Genomic DNA, 21,337 nt, shown 5'->3' with positions numbered 1-21,337 from the left:
ATGTGTGTTTGTGTGTGTGTGTGTGTGCCTGTCTGTATGCGTGTGTGTGTGTGTGTGTGTGAATGTGTATCTGTGTGTCTGTGTGTATCTGAGCATGTGTGTGGTGATAGCATGTGTGTGTGTATGCGCACGCGTATGTGCGTGCGCACGCGTGTGCTGCATGGATTTAAATGATGAATTTGCTTTTGTACTCCTGTTCTTTTTGTGTCTTAATGCTTGTATTTTGGTTTTGTACATGTGTATAGTAATGTCATTGTAAAGCGCTTGGAGCTTCTAGGTAAGCGCTCTATAAGTTTCCATTATTATTATTATTATTATAAATCAGCTTTTTTTTCCCCTCGCCGTACCAAATGTTGTGGGTCTGCTACGTCCCGGCCATATAAGTATACAAACACACACACATGGAGACAATGGTCAAATATTGACTAAACACACACAGACAATGGTCAAATATTGACTAAACACACACACACATGGAGACAGTGGTCAAATATTGACTAAACACAGGACTTGTGTGATTCAACATGCAGTGCGATTCTGTCATTCACAGCATCCTTTTGAAACTTACAATGTTCTATTCATACTAAAGATTTCGAGACAACGAATCTTTTAACTACTACTTTGTAGTTTCAATATGAGAAAAGACTTGTCTGTATGTCATGGATTCGTTGGATCCTCGTTGGCTCAACGGGTCCGTGAGTATGTTGGGCGCAAAGTAAGAATCCGGGGCAGAGTTGGAATAATCGGAATTTCCTGAAACCTCATTAAATTTCCAACAAAGCGCCGCATTTCCGGAAACGAGCTGCCTCATTCTAGAAATGGCAACCCTTCGACTGGCACAAAAAAGTATACCCTTTTCACAGGTCATGAATAAAGTATATCAAAAAGCAAGGTCTTATACAGGGGAAGTCTTGAATTGGGGGTGTGGGGGTACACTGTGAAACAATTATCTCGGTGACACTCAGCACATGCAGCTAGCTAGTTGCTGCTGTCTCGATCTAATTTGAACACAATGATATTTTTTTTCTCAGAGTAGAGTGTTAGTTTGTTACAACAGGCTGAAATCATCTTTAATTTCAATCAATATTTTGCAGCAATCAATCACATCAATATAAAGGGACGTAATGCTGTCTCTGCAGCTCGGGAGAGACTGTGTGAGTTTAATATATATAATCAGTTAAGACTGAGTAAAAAAAATATTACAATCGATAGTTACCAGTGAAAAGTTACTCTTGTTGTGTTTTTGTTGTTGTAAAATGTAAGATCTGAAACGTTAAAAATTACGAAAAATTGGTGCGTTTTGGTCGAGTGGGATGGGTCGTTGAACTGTACGTGTTGTTACAGCCCGCCGAAAGTATCAAAAGTGTTTTTGCTTTTTATATTTAGTCAAGTTTTGACTAAATATTTTAACATCGAGGGGGAATCGAAACGAGGGTCGTGGTGTATGTGCGTGTGTGCGTGTGTGTGTGCGTGTGTGCGTGTGTGTGTGTGTGTAGAGCGATTCAGACTAAACTACTGGACCGATCTTTATGAAATTTGACATGAGAGTTCCTGGGTATGAAATCCCCAAACGTTTTTTTCATTTTTTTGATAAATGTCTTTGATGACGTCATATCCGGCTTTTCGTGAAAGTTGAGGCGGCACTGTCACGCCCTCATTTTTCAACCAAATTGGTTGAAATTTTGGTCAAGTACTCTTCGACGAAGCCCGGGGTTCGGTATTGCATTTCAGCTTGGTGGCTTAAAAATTAATTAATGACTTTGGTCATTAAAAATCTGAAAATTGTAAAAAAAAATAAAAATTTATAAAACGATCCAAATTTACGTTTATCTTATTCTCCATCATTTGCTGATTCCAAAAACATATAAATATGTTATATTCGGATTAAAAACAAGCTCTGAAAATTAAATATATAAAAATTATTATCAACATTTTTTTTTCGAAATCAAAAAAACACTTTCATCTTATTCCTTGTCGGTTCCTGATTCCAAAAATATATAGATATGATATGTTTGGATTAAAAACACGCTCAGAAAGTTAAAACGAAGAGAGGTACAGAAAAGCGTGCTATGCAGCATAGCGTAACCACTACCCCGCTCTTCTTGTCAATTTCACTGCCTATGCCATGAGCGGTGGACCACGAGTATACGGTCTTGCTGCGTTGCATTGCGTTCAGTTTCATTCTGTGAGTTTGACAGCTACTTGACTAAATATTGTATTTTCGCCTTACGCGACTTGTTGTAATTCGGTTGGTTTGGTGCGTTATACAATGCATCTGCTTTTTCAAGACTAAGCGATCACTTTAAAACACAAGGATCATCATGGGCCATCATGACTTGTATCATTTTACATCGCATTCTAAGAAAGAGCAGAATTCTCACTATGCGCGCGGTACATTTCTAGAATTGCGTAGCGCAAAGTTGGAATTCCTACAATGGCGACCATTGTTGGAATTCCAACAAAGCGCAGGTCATTTCCGGAAAAGCGCCGATGACGAGATGGGTCGCAACAAGTAGAACAGGAGTTTAGTCCCTTGCTCCTTCTCTTGCATTCGAGGTGGAAAGAGTAAAGCTTACTCCACGAGGACATCTGATACTTGACGCACAACAAGAAACTAGAAACAGAATTTGCCTGTGATCTGTGGTCTTCCCAGCTAACGAATTGTTCATAATGGGTAGGTTAGCCAGGAAGAAGCAACACAAAGGCGACAAGCCGTTGAAAGAGAAGTACAGACTGAAGAGGAAGACGAAAGATTTAGACCAGATTCAGACGGACATGTTGCCAGACACAGCCAAAGGTCTGTTGAACCAAAGTGTGGATCTCGACAAACCAGGGGCGGCACAACACTACTGCCTGCATTGCGCGTATGTCTTTCACGCTGTTTGTGTGGAAGAAAGAAAGTGAATTATAGAATGTGTGTTACACTACTGAGAGACAGTCCCCTGAGACAGTGAGATGTGTTGCATACAAGTATACATATTTGAGTTGTTCTCCCTAGTTGGTGACTGTGAGGTGTGGTATGTGAAAACAGCAATAACTCTGCAGAAGCATATGTTTTGACAAGTTTTAACTATGTGTTGTGTTTGTCGATTGTGAAAGAACCACCATGAGCAACCCACTGCCCCAAATTGGAAAATTATATTAGCAAATTAAAAAATTCTAACGAAAAACCCCTCAAAATGGCGTCCGAAAATGGGAATGCCGACACCACTCACTTTCCAAGCTTGCTTGTTGAAAAGTGAATGGTACCCGTTGAACGATTATAACATTCAGCCACAGATAATAGCTTCATAGAAAGATTCAAACTCAAATTAAGTGATTTTGCTTTGTGTAATCGATAAACGGCGACCACAAACTTTTGCTAACGTGCGTTGCCCATGGTGTCACAGCCAACCTCTCGAACACGGACGCATTTTGTTTGGTTTAGCAGACGACAAATGTTGTCAGCAGACATGCAAATGAACTTGCCATGCTTTGGATATCAGTATCAATTTGTAAATGGAATGCTCAAGCGTGTAATAAATATCCTGTACGGCTATTTCATTTCAGCGTCACATATGAAACGCAACGTGTTAGCAATTTTCAAACGCGATTTACACAAACTTGGACAAAAATCTCGGTCAACATTTTATCAACACCGGAACTGACTCGTGAAGAACACACATTTCTGTGACGTTTTGAGCAATTTCAAATCGACACTAGTCACGTGAAGAAGAAACAACGCGTGATGTCACAATATTATGGGATGGTTTTTTACCAGAAACGCACGTGTGCCGTTGTGGTTCGCGCAACTTTCAACGTTTGGTAAGTAAATGTACTTTATTTCTACTTTATATTAATACATGTTCCAGTCCCATTGCTCAGCGTTTGTTCGACTTAGTTTCACACATTTGGCATGTAGAATATCTATGAAGATTTAAGAATACATGACATCGAGTCAAAGAGCCTGTGGTGTTACATGAAACGCAATGTCTTCGTACACTGAGAAAAGCGATTAACACGCTTCCAATCGAACTCATTGTCACTAAATATAATAAAGAACTTGCATTCTGAGAATAATTATGAAGCCTGTTGTGAAACTAAATGAAAGAAAGTTAGATTGATGATTAGTTGCTAACGTACCATTAATCTCAGTGTGACGCCAAATTTCAGTGCAGGTTTTCATTTGCTGGAGTTGCATGAAACGAACGTTGTTCTTTTTACGATTTGCTACAATTTTGCCGTTTTGAACAGGAAATTTGTAACATTTCTAAGTAGGTGCCCTTGTACTTTTCAACCGCATATGAATTGTGTACATTTCATTATATGGTTTGATCATTATCTTGCTTTTATCTGAAAAAAAGATTTGTGCGTTTCATGTGACAACTGAATTCCATTCCTTGCTTCCGGATGTGGAGTCGCATGAAACGCACAATTGGGTTTTCCTGAATATTGTCATTTAGTTTGTGTTGAAACATTTGAGTTAACTTTGCATGCTTTTGACTTAGTGTTCAAGCCATACACTCTTTATAATATTAATTTATTGTGTTTTATCTGGAAATTGATTAACATAGTGAACTACATTTCATGTGACACCATTGAATACCGGATGTGGAGTCGTATGAAATGCACAATGTGTTTTCCTAAATATCGTCATTTAGTTTGTGTTGTAAAACATTTGAGTGAACTTTGCATGTTTTTGATTTAGTGTTTAAGCCATACGCTGTTTATAATATTAATATATTGTGTTTTATACGGAAATTTGTCAAAATAGTTAACTACATTTCATGTGACACCATTGAATAGGCTGCTTGTTTCCCATGGGGCGGTTACAGTGTAAGCCTATCCTGAGTAATCCAGTGAGACCCTTCTCGTGTCTGTTTATGCCACACACACAAAAATAGGTCTGTTTACGGTATCTTGACCGACCCTAATTTTTAGGCCCGACTCAAATCTTTTTTTTTGGTGATCATCTGAAAAGAAAAAAAGTGTCTGCGTTGTAAAATTGCCGGTCGTAAACTGTTTGCCTAGCGAAGACAGAAAATAAAGTGATCGTTTTAAAACAAAATTGAATAAAATCGAACAAAAAAATTACAATTGGACAAAAATGGAAAAAAAAATCAGCCATGTTACCGTAAACAAGACTTCTTTTTTTTTTTTCAACAATAGCCAAAATTAGCTCCTGAGACGTATTTATTCAGATTCAGACCTAACCCAAATCTCAAACTTATGGATCACAGGCAGTCTGTTTACTTTATACTATTAGGGTCTTATTCCAATTCTCATCTTTTAAAATTTTGGTTTTAATTTTTTTGTTCCTTCTTGTGTCCTGGTCTTCTAGATGCACAATGGAATCGTTGCGAGTGTCCAACCGGCTCTTTCAAAAAAGGAATTTTAGGGATGTTGAGGCAGAACCGATCGACGATGCTGCTGACGACGGCATCAGCAAAGCAGCCAAAAATCAGCGTCGGTACAGGGAACGTCTGAAGGATGACCCGGTCATGTTCAGAGAACATAGAGAACGTGAGAATGAGAGAATAAAGGTGTTCAAATCAAACATGACCGAAGAGCAAAAGGCACAGCAGCGTTTGCTTACAAACATTCGTGTAAAAAGATGCCGGGAAAAGAAAAAAGAAGAAGGTCTGCCCCTGAACAAGCCCAAGGTGAAAACTAGGGCAGCAAGTGAGGTTGAGAGAGAGGCAGCAAGACTAAGACAACAAAAGTTAAGAGCAAAATTTACACCACAGAAAAAGGCTGCAGTCAACAAAATACGGCGAGAAAAGCGGGCACAAGAGAAAGCTGAGAAGCGAGAGAAAGTTGAAAGTACACCTCCCATTGTTCCCGAGGAAGAAATTGGACAGGGCTACAACACCATTGATGCTAAAAGGAAGGCAGTTAACAAAGTCATCAAGAGTATGCCTGAGGACCCACAGAAGTTTGCTGAGGTTCTTGATAAGCTAACATCAGTCAAGAGTCCACGAAAAACCAGGGCCATGGAAGAACTTGGCATTCATTCAGCTGGCAAGAGAAAAGAACAACACTACTCAACTGAAATGATGAAGGAGTTGCAAAACCAGTACAAAAACATTAAAAACAGCAGAAAAAAAGAACATCGCAAGAAAAGGGTATTATTTGGACGGATTTTGGCAACCAGTCTAAAAAGAAACAAAGGCGAGGTGAGTAAAGTTCGCCGAGATTTTGGAATAAGTTGGAAATATCTGCAAGAATGCTATGGAAGCCGAGACAAGGAGGATGGCATAGTTCGCCGAAAAGACAGGCTATCGGAATCAACCCAAAAATCAGTTCAAGAGTTCTTTGAGCGGGGAGATGTTTCCCGGACAGACCCTGGGGTGACGTCTGTTAGTGCCAAAGGAACGTCAAAACGATTCATGGAAAAGACTCTGCTTGAGACGTACAAGGAGTTCAAGGACGATCATAGTGATGCTCGTATCTCCTTCTCCAGATTTGCCAAGTGCAGGCCCAAACACATCAAGACGGTGAAGCACAACAAGCTCCGTGCCTGTTGTTGTGAATACTGCGCCAATGTGGACCTGAAAATTGCAGCAGTCAACAGTTTTCTGGCGAAGAAAGATCAGCGGCAGCTTTTTCTCGGACCAAGCAAGTATGATCTGGCGAACATAACCATCTGCAATGCAGCGGTCAACGTCAAGAAATGCATCGACAGGAAGTGCCGACAGTGTGGAGTTGCTGCTGTTCGAGAGAGATTGCAGCCTGTATTGGATGACCATGCAGATGCTGTGTGTCTCTGGCAATCATGGGGTCTTGAGCAACAGACATATCATGACCGGACTGGAGAACAGAAAACAACGAGTCGCCGACTCCTGCGAAATAAGGAGGGTCCCTTCGACCAGCTGATCACTGAATTGGAAGAGGAATTGGTGACCTTTTCACGACACCTCGCCAATGCTAAATGGCAACATAAACAATATGCTTTGCTGCAAAAAAACATTCCACAGGGATGGCTGTTGATGTGCATGGACTTTGGCGAAAACATGACGTGCATCTACCAGGACGAAGCCCAGGGTGCTCATTGGGGGCGACAGCAAATCACCATCCACCCAATCGTTGCGACGTATCGGTGCCCTGATGATGATGAGACTGTTACAGAATCATTTGTGTTTGTTTCGTCTGATCTCAAGCATGACAGCCATGCAGTCCAGCATTTCCAGCTGTCTGTGACCAATCTACTCGAACAACGTGGCTTGTCCTTTCAGAAGGTCGTACACTTTTCTGATGGATGTCCGTCCCAATATAAATGCAAAACCAACTTTGCGGATGCCTCGTTTGCCGCAGACGACACCGGAATCATGACCGAGAAACACTTCTTTGGGACAAGGCACGGTAAGGGCCCTTGCGACGCAGAGATCGGCGTTGTGAAGAGGATAGCCTTTCTTGCTGTCCGCAGAAGGAGAGCAATCATTGCCAATGCTCGTGATCTGTACCGCTTCGGTAAAACCTCCCTGACAAAGCCAGCACAACCCAACCTGCACTGCCACAACAGACGAACATTTGTGTTCGTCGAGGGAGGAATCATCAACAGAACCAGACCGTCACGGGCTGGGCCAGATGTCAAGGCCATCAAAGGCAGCAGAACACTCCACTGCTTCAGGGGCTTAATGCCCTATGTTGTGTCCACCCGAGAACGAAGCTGCTTTTGCGAATTCTGCATTGCCCCACAACCTGGTATCACCTGTGTCAACGAGGAATTCTGTGGCTTCTGGGACCGGGTCTCACTCAGCAAACAACGCAGAAGAGGTAGGTGTATTTCAAGTTTATTCACCCGCAATTACTGTTCAAAGCCCCTAAAGCATCGTTCTGGTTTCTGAGTACACTGTTTGTGGTTATGTCATTCCTTTGTCACAATGTTGCAATCTTTCACAGACGACTGTCATGATGCCACTGGTCCAGAACGAGGTCTTTGGGGCTGCAGCAATTGCTCGTCAATAAGGTCTATTCAAGACATTATCACAACAAAAACCTGCTTTTAAATTTTGCTTTCCGATAACTCCCCATTGGGACCTGATTTAGTCAAAATATTACTATTTGCACTGGAATTGAAACATATTAGTTAATACAAGGCTTACAACAAATGCTTGCTTTGCTACAGATTTTTTCCCTGCCAAAAGTATATTACTTTTAAAAACAAACACGGCAGATTATCTTAATTAGCTTTATTTTGCAGCGGCTGTCCAAGATGTTGATGCACAAGAAGAGGTGGCTGTCGTTGATGAGCGAGATGTGGATGCGACGCACGCTGCGGATGCCATGGTCCTGCAAGATGAGGTGGATGCCATTGCTGTTCGAGATGAGGCCGATGCACAGCAGAGAACTACAGGTCTGTTTGCACGGTGCTTAATACCCACTGACCCAGTCAATCATTTATGGTAATCTAAACGACAGAAACAGGTTTTTCATAATATCAAACTACTTGAGTACTTTTTGGATTTATTCCGGTGCCAAAAGTGTCTGCTACTTGCCTGGATACTTAGCCGATTTTCTAAATTGACTGTATTTTGCAGCGGCTGTCTGAGATGATGCTGCGCAAGAAGAGGTGGCTGTTGTTGCTGAGCAAGATGAGGAAGATTTTCTAAATTAACTGTATTTTGCAGCGGCTGTCCAAGATGATGCCGCGCAAGACGAAGTGGCTGTCGCTCAACGAGATCTGGATGACATTGCAATGCATGATGCGGATGCCTTGGTCCTGCAAGATGACGCGGAGGCACAGCAGAGAACAACAGGTTTGTTTTCCTGTCGCTTAACACCCAGTCAATCATTTACTGAAATTTAAACGACAGGAACATATTTTTCATAATATCAAACTACTTGTGTACTATTTGGATTTGTTCCTGTGCCAAAAGCATAGATCGGCTGCTCGCCTATACACGAGCAGATAACGACAGGTTTTGTCTTCATGTTGCTTTACTTACGCCCATTCAATCATGCAGGGTAAACGACAGTTACAGGTTTTTCAAAATGTTACATTTGTTATTGTATTTTTATCTTATTGTTTCAGATGCCACAAACGGCCAACGCGACGTTGCGAATGTGACGGTGAACACCTGTGTTGTCGTGAAGTACCCAGACCGACATTATCCAGGTAAACATGCCTTGTTACACTCAATGAAAAGGAAATTGTTTTCAAGAAGGTTCGGGAACATCACACAACTCTCAACACATTTACTTTACTGCCAAGGTGCCTTGCCAGGACAGCTGCTGCAATGTAAATTTTAAAATCATTGTTTTGACTTGGTTGGGGATCGAACCCCCAACATTCGAGGAGGAAGCTTTATCGGGACAAGAACAATACTGGGCTAAATGTGCAAAATAAGTTTCTTCCATTTTAGCCAACTTTTCCAAAAAAATATTTAACGCATACTTTTTAATTTAATTTAGGGTGCTCAAGTCATCTTATTTAGCCCAGAATTGTTTTTATCCAAGTTTAGCTCTAAGCTGTTGATGGGTGAGGAATCAATTATTTTGTTTACACTTTTTAACATTCATATTTTGCAGGAATAGAAGTTGTCAGCATGTTTCTGTTTTGTGTATACATGTGCAGGAGTCGTCACTGCGGTCCATGCCAATGAGCTCCAAGTGCGGTTTCTCAAACCGCATGCCACAAACGCGGAAGTATTCCTCCACCCTGACATTGACGATGTGCAGCTGGTGGGGAACGACATGGTGGTTGCCACTCACGTCACTCTCATACCGCGTGGAAGAAGCTGTCGAGAATGGACAGTCGACGGCTTCAAGTTCTCCTGAATTTATTTAAACCGTTTTGTTAAATTTGTGCACAAATGTTTCTAGAAGGGGCAACAAGGTGTTGTGTTTTGCCCAATCAGTATTCATGATTTAAATAAAACTCAAAAGACGTTTTCATTTGTTTGCTTTGTTTAAAAAGTATTCTTCATGATTTTGGTGTCACGTGTAATGCTGTTGTTAATTATCTACAATTAACTGTAGTCAAAACCCAAGCAGCAAAATAATGTTCTACATGCTGTGCTATAGTGCAAGGGTCATTAGCAAACATGCTGTGGTGTTAAGGGAATGCTGGTCCTTGTCTTAACTGTGTCTATGGTATTGTCAGCACCTCTCTTTAACAGCGTTACGGTGTCACAGTAAACGCTTCGCCCCACACCCAAAACCTTAATCGCTTTTTTATTTCATATATGTCTAATGAACATTGTTTATCAAGGACTTCAACAACAGGTATAGTTTGTTTCAAGAACAAAAGGCATTTTAACCATAATAACAGAAAGGTGTCACAGTGTAACGCTGTCATCGGTGGGCGAGTAGTGCACTTTAATCCCACATTTGTGAAGATCCATACCAGGTACTGCTATTTTGAAAAGCTTTCCATAATCTGCAACATCGGGGCTCTTCAAAAATAACTAAAAACAGACAATTCCAGACAATTGAACATTGGTTCCACTTTCCTGGTTTTAGTAACCAAGAGGGGAGAACAACTCATTTGTATACATGTGTGTTGTGTGAGAGAAAGAGAGAAAGAGAATGTGGGTATACACATTGTGTGAGACAGTTGGGTGAGTGATGTGTGTTTAAGGCATGCTCCAGATATTGTCCCTTGAACATTACATCAGATAGTGAAAGAAGAACGAACACTTTAAACTTCATGAAGTGTGATGTCTGTGATGATGAAGCTCACAATCACATGGCTAAATCTGGACATGTATTGCCTTGTTTACAATCTGTAACTGCTTCATGTGTTGTGGTTTTGAAATGTCTCATTTGATCAGTCTTATGACCTGGCCTTTCTCCCGGCCTTTCTTTGCGCCTCCGCAATGCACATGCTAGATGTGTAAAGTTCAGACACAAACACTTCTCATAGAATACAGATATAAAGAGAGAGGAAAAGAAGAGATCTATACAATAGCCCCGTGGAAGTGACATCACATACTGAAAGTTAACGTTTTTAGATTCATCACAAATCTTATGTGGAGCTAAATCAGAAAATGTTCCTCCTTCCACCCAAAGAAAAGTTCAATTCAGCTTTGATCTGCTTGTTATCTTTCAGAAAGGCAGTGTTAGTGTTACAAAAGGAAATCATGCCCAAATGCATTCACTGTACTGTGTAAATGTGTGTGTCACTGTGTGCATAGTTAGGGATAATACCAGTGCGGGGATGATACACTGACACAGGGATAATACCAGTGCGGGGATGATACACTGACACAGGGATAATACCAGTGCAGGGATGATACACTGACACAGGGATAATACCAGTGCGGGGATGATACACTGACACAGGGATAATACCAGTGCAGGGATGATAACACTGACACAGGGATAATACCAGTGCAGGGATGATACGCTGACACAGGGATAATACCAGTGCAGAGATGATAACACTAACACAGGGATAATATCAGTGCAGGGATGATACACTGACACAGGGATAATACCAGTGCAGGGATGATACACTGACACAGGGATAATACCAGTGCAGGGATGATAACACTAACACAGGGATAATACCAGTGCAGGGATGATAACACTAACACAGGGATAATACCAGTGCAGGGATGATACACTGACACAGGGATAATACCAGTGCAGGGATGATAACACTGACACAGGGATAATACCAGTGCAGGGATGATACACTGACACAGGGATAATACCAGTGCAGGGATGATAACACTGACACAGGGATAATACCACTACCAGTGCAGGGATGATACACTGACAGGGATAATAGTTAATACCAGTGCCGGTATGATAACACTAACACAGGGATAATACCAGTGCAGGGATGATACACTGACACAGAGATAATACCAGTGCCAAATTTCCTTGTATTGATGAGGACAATAAAATTTCTTGTATCTTGTATCTTGATAACACTGACACAGTCACAGTAACAAGGATGTGTACTGCCAATCAACTTGGAAAAAAACTCATCATTAAACTAGACAAAAATGATCTGAGTCATAATTTCCAGGGGTTCGTGGAACTCGCAGCTAGCTGCTTATTATATAGACCCTAGAATTGATTATCGTAAAAAGAGCCCAAACACTAACATCTTAATTTTAACCAATCCGACCCAGCGGTTGTTCATCCAGTTGGGACTTGCTGCATTGTGTACATGGTTCCAGGTGCATGTGATATAGATATATATTGTACCAGGTGAGGCCTGACGTTGTGGGTCCATATGGACCCAGAAGTGTCTTTAATTGCCGATTTCATTTAACTATTTGGAATTTTTCAATGACATTTTTAAATGCTTCAGGCACCCACACTTCTTTCTTTTCCTAATTTTTTTTATAAACTATTAACTAGGTATATAAACAAAAAACACAAAGGCGACAGGTCATTTCTGGCACGTGTCACTGTTACAAAGATGTGGGCCTGCTTTCCACACCGTCTGCAAAGGGGTACACATAAGTTTTGCTTCGTTGAGAGTCATGGGTCCAAGTGGACCCACACCATCGGTGAAGGGGTTTGTGCTCATTTTTGCTTCTTTGAGTCAGACTGACCCACACCGTCTTCTGTGTGTAGTCAAAGGCGCAGTCTGGCGAAGGCTAAATTAATTCAAAATGATGGCACTCCCCTGGAACTCATTGGTGTGATGTAATGTGAAACAATGAAATTATCTTAATCTTTGGTTTTTTGACTCGATCATATTTTTGTTGCAGAAAGTACTTTGTCAACAGTACAGCGCTGAAGGATCATTTCAAAGGAAAGCCACACAAAAGAAGGTATGCAAATCTCGTAGTGTTTAAAAAGAAAAAGAACATTTCTCTGTGTGTGCCTCCCACCTTCTGTGTGTGCCTCCCACCTTCTGTGTGTGCCTCCCACCTTCTGTGTGTGTCTCCCACCTTCTGTGTGTGCCTCCCACCTTCTGTGTGTGCCTCCCACCTTCTGTGTGTGCCTCCCACCTTCTGTGTGTGTCTCCCACCTTCTGTGTGTGCCTCCCACCTTCTGTGTGTGTCTCCCACCTTCTGTGTGTGTCTCCCACCTTCTGTGTGTGTCTCCCACCTTCTGTGTGTGCCTCCCACCTTCTGTGTGTGTCTCCCACCTTCTGTGTGTGTCTCCCACCTTCTGTGTGTGCCTCCCACCTTCTGTGTGTGTCTCCCACCTTCTGTGTGTGCCTCCCACCTTCTGTGTGTGCCTCCCACCTTCTGTGTGTGTCTCCCACCTTCTGTGTGTGCCTCCCACCTTCTGTGTGTGCCTCCCACCTTCTGTGTGTGCCTCCCACCTTCTGTGTGTGCCTCCCACCTTCTGTGTGTGCCTCCCACCTTCTGTGTGTGTCTCCCACCTTCTGTGTGTGTCTCCCACCTTCTGTGTGTGCCTCCCACCTTCTGTGTGTGCCTCCCACCTTCTGTGTGTGCCTCCCACCTTCTGTGTGTGTCTCCCACCTTCTGTGTGTGCCTCCCACCTTCTGTGTGTGCCTCCCACCTTCTGTGTGTGCCTCCCACCTTCTGTGTGTGCCTCCCACCTTCTGTGTGTGCCTCCCACCTTCTGTGTGTGCCTCCCACCTTCTGTGTGTGTCTCCCACCTTCTGTGTGTGTCTCCCACCTTCTGTGTGTGCCTCCCACCTTCTGTGTGTGTCTCCCACCTTCTGTGTGTGCCTCCCACCTTCTGTGTGTGCCTCCCACCTTCTGTGTGTGTCTCCCACCTTCTGTGTGTGCCTCCCACCTTCTGTGTGTGCCTCCCACCTTCTGTGTGTGTCTCCCACCTTCTGTGTGTGTCTCCCACCTTCTGTGTGTGTCTCCCACCTTCTGTGTGTGTCTCCCACCTTCTGTGTGTGTCTCCCACCTTCTGTGTGTGCCTCCCACCTTCTGTGTGTGCCTCCCACCTTCTGTGTGTGCCTCCCACCTTCTGTGTGTGCCTCCCACCTTCTGTGTGTGCCTCCCACCTTCTGTGTGTGTCTCCCACCTTCTGTGTGTGTCTCCCACCTTCTGTGTGTGTCTCCCACCTTCTGTGTGTGTCTCCCACCTTCTGTGTGTGTCTCCCACCTTCTGTGTGTGCCTCCCACCTTCTGTGTTTGTGAGATTCTTTCAGTGGGCTTGATCTTTCTATCTGCTCATTTTTGACTCACATGCGAAGCAAAAGTGAGTCTATGTACTCACCCGAGTCGTCCGTCCGTCCGTCCGTCCGTCCGTCCGTCCGGACGTCCGTCCGTCCGTCCGTCCGGAAAACTTTAACGTTGGATATTTCTTGGACACTATTCAGTCTATCAGTACCAAATTTGGCAAGATGGTGTATGATGACAAGGCCCCAAAAAACATACATAGCATCTTGACCTTGCTTCAAGGTCAAGGTCGCAGGGGCCATAAATGTTGTCTAAAAAACAGCTATTTTTCACATTTTTCCCATTTTCTCTGAAGTTTTTGAGATTCAATACCTCACCTATATATGATATATAGGGCAAAGTAAGCCCCATCTTTTGATACCAGTTTGGTTTACCTTGCTTCAAGGTCAAGGTCACAGGAGCTCTTCAAAGTTGGATTGTATACATATTTTGAAGTGACCTTGACCCTGAACTATGGAAGATAACTGTTTCAAACTTAAACATTATGTGGGGCACATGTTATGCCTTCATCATGAGACACATTTGGTCACATATGATCAAGGTCAAGGTCACTTTGACCCTTATGAAATGTGACCAAAATAAGGTAGTGAACCACTAAAAGTGACCATATCTCATGGTAGAAAGAGCCAATAAGCACCATTGTACTTCCTATGTCTTGAATTAACAGCTTTGTGTTGCATGACCTTGGATGACCTTGACCTTGGGTCAAGGTCACATGTATTGGTAGGAAAAATGTGTAAAGCAGTTCTTAGTGTATGATGTCATTGCTATGTAAAGGTCAAGGTCAAGCATGTGAGTCGTATGGGCTTTGCCCTTCTTGTCTTTACTTTCATTCACTTTGATGGACTGACCAAAAGTATGAATAAGAGTGAGACCAAGTTCATCAGGTTGATCTGCAGCAAGATCTACAGAGATTGTATTCACTTTTCAGTGTTAGTCAATGTGCATCAGTGTTGTTCCCAGGCCTCAAGTCTTCTGTTACTTACCCTGATTTTCTGTTACTTACCCTGATTTTCTGTTACCCTGATTTTCTGTTAGTTACCCTGATTTTCTGTTACTTACCCTGATTTTCTGTTACCCTGATTTTCTGTTACCCTGATTTTCTGTTACTTACCCTGATTTTCTGTTATCGGACTCATTGTTCTGACCCCAGGCTGGTCAAATGTCCGATACTTTTGAAACACAGTATGTCGTAGGGAGAGGGGTTCACTAGTCCGAGGGTCCACTAGTCCGAGGGTCCACTAGTCCGAGGGTTCACTAATCCGAGGGTCCACTAGGACCCTAGTCCGAGGGTCCACTAGTCCGAGGGTCCACTAATCCGAGGGTCCACTAGTCCGAGGGTCCACTAGTCCGAGGGTTCACTAGTCCGAGGGTTCACTATAGACGCTTAAACAAAGGATATTCAATTTGATTTGTTTTTATTTTGTGTGTGTATGTGTGCGTGGATGTTCGTGTGCGTGCGTGCGTGTGTTTTTCACTGCTGTGGGAACCAAATCGAAGAATATTCTCATAAAAACACTGAGTTGTTTTCATTCAAAAAGATAATGTGGTGTTTTATATTTTGACTGAAGAAATCTGACTATTTCCCCCAAGAAACTTAGTTATTTATATTTTGACTGAAGAAAGGATATTAAATTTATCAGGATACCGCCCCGACTGGACAATTACGTGATCGAACTGCCTACAGTTTTTAGTCATATTATATAGCACCTCGGGTTTCCTTTTGCCCGTGAGGGTCAATTAGTTATCCCACCGACCTGAATTATGGAGGGGATCGAGCCTGCCCGTGAGGGTCAATTAGTTATCCCACCGACCTGAATTATGGAGAGGATCGAGCCTGGGTTGTACTACAGCCTTACACATAATTTCATTGAAATCGGTTCTCACACACACACACACACACACACACACACACACACACACACACAAACACACACACACACACACACAGTGAAACCTATATACCGTCTTTTAAGGGGCGGTATAATAACTGGAAAATCAAGCGTCTATAGTAAACCCTCGGACTAGTGGGACGTTCCCGTCTTTTGACACATCTTTTGCGGCATGGACATTTTGACCAGTACATATTTTGACTTGTCTTGACTTGACTTGATCAGTGGTTCAGGCCCGTGAGACCCTGCTCACCGTACCAAAGGTGATGGGGGGAAATGCACAAATATGTGGCAATGCGCGGCAGTGTAAAACTAAATTCTATGTCTTGATCTGGCAATCAGGATCATATTTTGAGGGTAGATTGTGCCAATATGGGTCAAGACTACTCTTGAGGCCGTTGACTGTGGGAACAGAGACCACAGAGTCTGGCAGATGGTTCCACCGGTTTACACCAAGATTGCCAACTGTTATATTGCCTCCTGGGTCTGGGAACAACACTGGTACATGAATGTGTGTCTGTGCATGCGAGCTTTGAGTCCATAAAACATCTTAAACATGCATGGGTGCAACTCTGCCGGCTACACGCCGGCAGCCGGTTTTTGGTTTCATCGGCTGCCGATGTTTTTGTTCCAGGAGAGGTTTTTTTTGGCATTTTAAATACTAAAAAAGCTGGACCCCAACTTTTGCCGGTTTTGGGAATTTTCCAGGTTGCACCCATGAACATGTCAACAGGGCTCCTCACGGACGCCCCTCCTAGTGCGTCCCGGGACCCCCACTTTCAATTTTTAGAGGGTCCATGGACCCCCACTGCAGAATTTCAGAGGGTCCTAAGGGTCCAAAAGCCTAAAGGTCCCAGTGTTCTTATAAAACATTAATGGTATCTACGCCTACGGTATGCACGAGTAAAGGAAATTTAGTGCGTCCCAGGACCTGCTCTTTTAAAGTCTAGTGCATCCCGGGACCCCCTCCATATATTCTAGTACAGTACGTGTTTTGGGCTTCTAGTGCATATAGGACGCAGGGACGCGCACTGTGGGGAACCCTGGGTCAAATACAATGATGGTTGTTGTCCTCAGACTGAAGGCACACTGTGGGGGGCCCTGTGTCAAATACAATGATGGTTGTTGTCCTCAGACTGAAGGCGCACTGTGGGGGGCCCTGTGTCAAATACAATGATGGTTGTTGTCCTCAGACTGAAGGCGCACTGTGGGGGGCCCTGTGTCAAATACAATGATGGTTGTTGTCCTCAGACTGAAGGCGCACTGTGGGGGGCCCTGTGTCAAATACAATGATGGTTGTTGTCCTCAGACTGAAGGCGCACTGTGGGGGGCCCTGTGTCAAATACAATGATGGTTGTTGTCCTCAGACTGAAGGCGCACTGTGGGGGGCCCTGTGTCAAATACAATGATGGTTGTTGTCCTCAGACTGAAGGCGCACTGTGGGGGGCCCTGTGTCAAATACAATGATGGTTGTTGTCCTCAGACTGAAGGCGCACTGTGGGGGGCCCTGTGTCAAATACAATGATGGTTGTTGTCCTCAGACTGAAGGCGCACTGTGGGGGGCCCTGTGTCAAATACAATGATGGTTGTTGTCCTCAGACTGAAGGCGCACTGTGGGGGGCCCTGTGTCAAATACAATGATGGTTGTTGTCCTCAGACTGAAGGCGCACTGTGGGGAACCCTGTGTCAAATACAATGATGGTTGTTGTCCTCAGACTGAAGGCGCACTGTGGGGGGCCCTGTGTCAAATACAATGATGGTTGTTGTCCTCAGACTGAAGGCGCACTGTGGGGGGCCCTGTGTCAAATACAATGATGGTTGTTGTCCTCAGACTGAAGGCGCACTGTGGGGAACCCTGTGTCAAATACAATGATGGTTGTTGTCCTCAGACTGAAGGCGCACTGTGGGGGGCCCTGTGTCAAATACAATGATGGTTGTTGTCCTCAGACTGAAGGCGCACTGTGGGGGGCCCTGTGTCAAATACAATGATGGTTGTTGTCCTCAGACTGAAGGCGCACTGTGGGGGGCCCTGTGTCAAATACAATGATGGTTGTTGTCCTCAGACTGAAGGCGCACTGTGGGGGGCCCTGTGTCAAATACAATGATGGTTGTTGTCCTCAGACTGAAGGCGCACTGTGGGGGGCCCTGTGTCAAATACAATGATGGTTGTTGTCCTCAGACTGAAGGCGCACTGTGGGGGGCCCTGTGTCAAATACAATGATGGTTGTTGTCCTCAGACTGAAGGCGCACTGTGGGGGGCCCTGTGTCAAATACAATGATGGTTGTTGTCCTCAGACTGAAGGCGCACTGTGGGGGGCCCTGTGTCAAATACAATGATGGTTGTTGTCCTCAGACTGAAGGCGCACTGTGGGGGGCCCTGTGTCAAATACAATGATGGTTGTTGTCCTCAGACTGAAGGCGCACTGTGGGGGGCCCTGTGTCAAATACAATGATGGTTGTTGTCCTCAGACTGAAGGCGCACTGTGGGGGGCCCTGTGTCAAATACAATGATGGTTGTTGTCCTCAGACTGAAGGCGCACTGTGGGGGGCCCTGTGTCAAATACAATGATGGTTGTTGTCCTCAGACTGAAGGCGCACTGTGGGGGGCCCTGTGTCAAATACAATGATGGTTGTTGTCCTCAGACTGAAGGCGCACTGTGGGGGGCCCTGTGTCAAATACAATGATGGTTGTTGTCCTCAGACTGAAGGCGCACTGTGGGGGGCGCTGTGTCAAATACAATGATGGTTGTTGTCCTCAGACTGAAGGCGCACTGTGGGGGGCCCTGTGTCAAATACAATGATGGTTGTTGTCCTCAGACTGAAGGCGCACTGTGGGGGGCCCTGTGTCAAATACAATGATGGTTGTTGTCCTCAGACTGAAGGCGCACTGTGGGGGGCCCTGTGTCAAATACAATGATGGTTGTTGTCCTCAGACTGAAGGCGCACTGTGGGGGGCCCTGTGTCAAATACAATGATGGTTGTTGTCCTCAGACTGAAGGCGCACTGTGGGGAACCCTGTGTCAAATACAATGATGGTTGTTGTCCTCAGACTGAAGGCGCTGGAGACAGAGGCGTACACCCAGGAGGAAGCGGAGCGTGCAGCGGGGATGGGATCCTACAAGCAGCCCAAGCATCTGGGGAAGGTCGCCACGCAGTCTGTCGCCACGCAGTCTGTCGCCACGCAGTCTGTCGCCACGCAGTCTGTCAAAGAGACCATGGACACCAATGGTTGATCGACCCACTCATCTGTTTTGTTTTGTTAGCATGTGTGTGTGATGTTTTTGTAGTGATTGTGGCAAGAGAGGCCGATAAAGAGGGTGAGAGAGAGCAAGAGAGAGAGAGAGAGAGGTCTGTTGTAGTGATTGTGGCAAGAGAGGGTGAGAGAGAGCAAGAGAGAGAGAGAGAGGTCTGTTGTAGTGATTGTGGCAAGAGAGGCCGGTAAAGAGGGTGAGAGAGAGAGAGAGGTCTGTTGTAGTGATTGTGGCAAGAGAGGCCGGTAAAGAGGGTGAGAGAGAGCAAGAGAGAGAGAGAGAGAGGTCTGTTGTAGTGATTGTGGCAAGAGAGGCCGGTAAAGAGGGTGAGAGAGAGCAAGAGAGAGAGAGAGAGGTCTGTTGTAGTGATTGTGGCAAGAGAGGCCGGTAAAGAGGGTGAGAGAGAGCAAGAGAGAGAGAGAGAGAGGTCTGTTGTAGTGATTGTGGCAAGAGAGGCCGGTAAAGAGGGTGAGAGAGAGCAAGAGAGAGAGAGAGAGGTCTGTTGTAGTGATTGTGGCAAGAGAGGCCGGTAAAGAGGGTGAGAGAGAGCAAGAGAGGCCGGTAAAGAGGGTGAGAGAGAGAGGTCTGTTGTAGTGATTGTGGCAAGAGAGGCCGGTAAAGAGGGTGAGAGAGAGAGAGAGGGGTCTGTGAAAGAGACTGTTGACACAATGGTTGACTGACTGATTTGTTTTGTGAGCATGTGTGTTTGGTTTAAGCGTGTTTATTCAAATTCTCATACACACGTTTCAAACAATAACAACATTGAGAACGTTAACAAGCAGATTGCTTATGGACACGTTCTTGAACTTATAATCAATACACATTCAGATAGCAAAACATGGCGAACAAGTGATAGCTTCAACACTTATCTTGATAATCTTTAATTATATTTTATACAAATAGGGTAAAAAGAGAGAGAGAGAGAGAGAGAGAGAGAGAGGGAGAGGGAGAGAGGGAGGGAGAGAATGCCTGGCTACATCAATTGCACAGTTAATATAATATCAGCCGAAGCGATTAGTTAACATAACATAGTCTTGTACAACAGAGAATATTTTCGTGTTCAAAGATATAGTTAAATCAGTATTTCCAAACAAGAGTGTTTTGCAGTCCAGAACGTGTGTTGGCAGACTATTGAATAAAATGGTTCTATGTTCTTTAAATTTTGGACAGTGTAATAAGAAATGTTCAGATGTGCTTGATGTTGGTTTGGTAATGATTGTGCAGAGAGAGAGCTATAGATACAGGTAAAGAGGGTGCGTGAGAAAGAACGAGACATCTATTCAGTGTGTAAAAGAAACTGGACACCAGTGATTATTATTGTCTGATTGATTGGTTTTTTGGAGCAGGCAATTGTGCTTTCAATTTTGAAATGATTGTGGAGCGTTGCACTGAACTCAAGTGTCTTCAGTTTGCACGGTTCAAGAATTGTTCGGTGTCACGACAGAATTGTTCGGTGTCACGACAGTATTGTTCGGTGTCACGACAGTATTGTTCGGTGTCACGACAGTATTGTTCGGTGTCACGACAGAATTGTTCGGTGTCACGACAGTATTGTTCGGTGTCACGACAGAATTGTTCGGTGTCACGACAGTATTGTTCGGTGTCACGACAGTATTGTTCGGTGTCACGACAGAATTGTTCGGTGTCACGACAGTATTGTTCGGTGTCACGACAGAATTGTTCGGTGTCACGATAGTATTGTTCGGTGTCACGATAGAATTGTTCGGTGTCACGATAGTATTGTTAAAAGTGGTGAAGATTGCATCACTGTAAAATATGTTGTGACAGTACCAGTGTTATAATACTGGATACATGTATGCACAAATACAGTTTTCTGTGTTTAAAGAAGCCGTTGGTAGTAGGAATGTGTGTCCAGAATTGTGATCTGGAAATAATGTATTTAAATCGTGTCTAAGAAGTGGACGCTGCAGTAAAGATGTGGGAGGGGCCAGCTTCTTCAAGATGACAAATGATTCTTTTACATTTTGTCTGCAGTGCACCCAGAATAACCTGCGGGGATAAGCCTGCTGGAAAATGAATCCATATTGCTTTTCCACACAATATTATGCTTGATACATGTAATATGAATGAAATTCTAATAAAATGTAAAAACTTTCCTTGCGATTCAGATACATGTTTGT

The 21,337-nt window shown here is 44.0% G+C and overlaps 2 protein-coding genes across 4 annotated transcripts; both read left to right on the top strand.

Moving 5' to 3' along the window:
- The first annotated feature begins 2,529 nt into the window (after positions 1-2,529).
- LOC138976888 (zinc finger protein 593-like) lies at positions 2,530-21,313 on the top strand. 3 transcript variants are annotated; one of them, XR_011459205.1, is made up of 4 exons: positions 2,530-2,864; positions 12,654-12,716; positions 18,995-19,351; positions 19,410-21,313. XR_011459205.1 is itself a non-coding variant. In XM_070349783.1 (3 exons), the coding sequence occupies exons 1-3, from the start codon at positions 2,671-2,673 to the stop codon at positions 19,176-19,178; spliced, it is 441 nt and encodes a 146-aa protein (XP_070205884.1). In that variant the 5' UTR covers positions 2,530-2,670; the 3' UTR covers positions 19,179-21,313. The 3 variants fall into 3 exon arrangements, 1 of the variants encoding a protein (XP_070205884.1); XR_011459206.1 differs by having other exon boundaries at positions 18,995-19,896; positions 20,386-21,313; XM_070349783.1 differs by having other exon boundaries at positions 18,995-21,313.
- On the top strand, positions 5,161-10,462 carry LOC138976885 (uncharacterized). The gene is made up of 5 exons (XM_070349772.1): positions 5,161-7,755; positions 8,183-8,335; positions 8,610-8,738; positions 9,014-9,097; positions 9,557-10,462. Exons 1-5 carry the CDS (start codon positions 5,328-5,330, stop codon positions 9,757-9,759), a joined length of 2,997 nt encoding a protein of 998 aa, XP_070205873.1. The 5' UTR covers positions 5,161-5,327; the 3' UTR covers positions 9,760-10,462.
- Positions 21,314-21,337: the final 24 nt, after the last annotated feature.

The sequence above is a fragment of the Littorina saxatilis genome, linkage group LG9 (genome assembly GCF_037325665.1).
Source record: "Littorina saxatilis isolate snail1 linkage group LG9, US_GU_Lsax_2.0, whole genome shotgun sequence".
NCBI lineage: Eukaryota > Metazoa > Mollusca > Gastropoda > Littorinimorpha > Littorinidae > Littorina > Littorina saxatilis.
Note: the sequence above shows the minus strand (reverse complement) of the source record. Positions and strands in the feature narration are given on the sequence as shown.

What these genes read in the sequence shown, in the direction of transcription:
- LOC138976888 (XM_070349783.1), top strand. Translation starts at nt 2,671, where the DNA reads ATGGGTAGGTTAGCCAGGAAGAAGCAACACAAAGGCGACAAGCCGTTG. An exon ending in CACTACTGCCTGCATTGCGC is followed by an intron (nt 2,865 to 12,653) that starts GTATGTCTTTCA and finishes TTTTTGTTGCAG; the next exon opens with AAAGTACTTTGTCAACAGTA. An exon ending in GGAAAGCCACACAAAAGAAG is followed by an intron (nt 12,717 to 18,994) that starts GTATGCAAATCT and finishes TGTTGTCCTCAG; the next exon opens with ACTGAAGGCGCTGGAGACAG.
- LOC138976885 (XM_070349772.1), top strand. Translation starts at nt 5,328, where the DNA reads ATGGAATCGTTGCGAGTGTCCAACCGGCTCTTTCAAAAAAGGAATTTT. An exon ending in CAGCAAACAACGCAGAAGAG is followed by an intron (nt 7,756 to 8,182) that starts GTAGGTGTATTT and finishes TTTATTTTGCAG; the next exon opens with CGGCTGTCCAAGATGTTGAT. An exon ending in TGCACAGCAGAGAACTACAG is followed by an intron (nt 8,336 to 8,609) that starts GTCTGTTTGCAC and finishes TGTATTTTGCAG; the next exon opens with CGGCTGTCCAAGATGATGCC.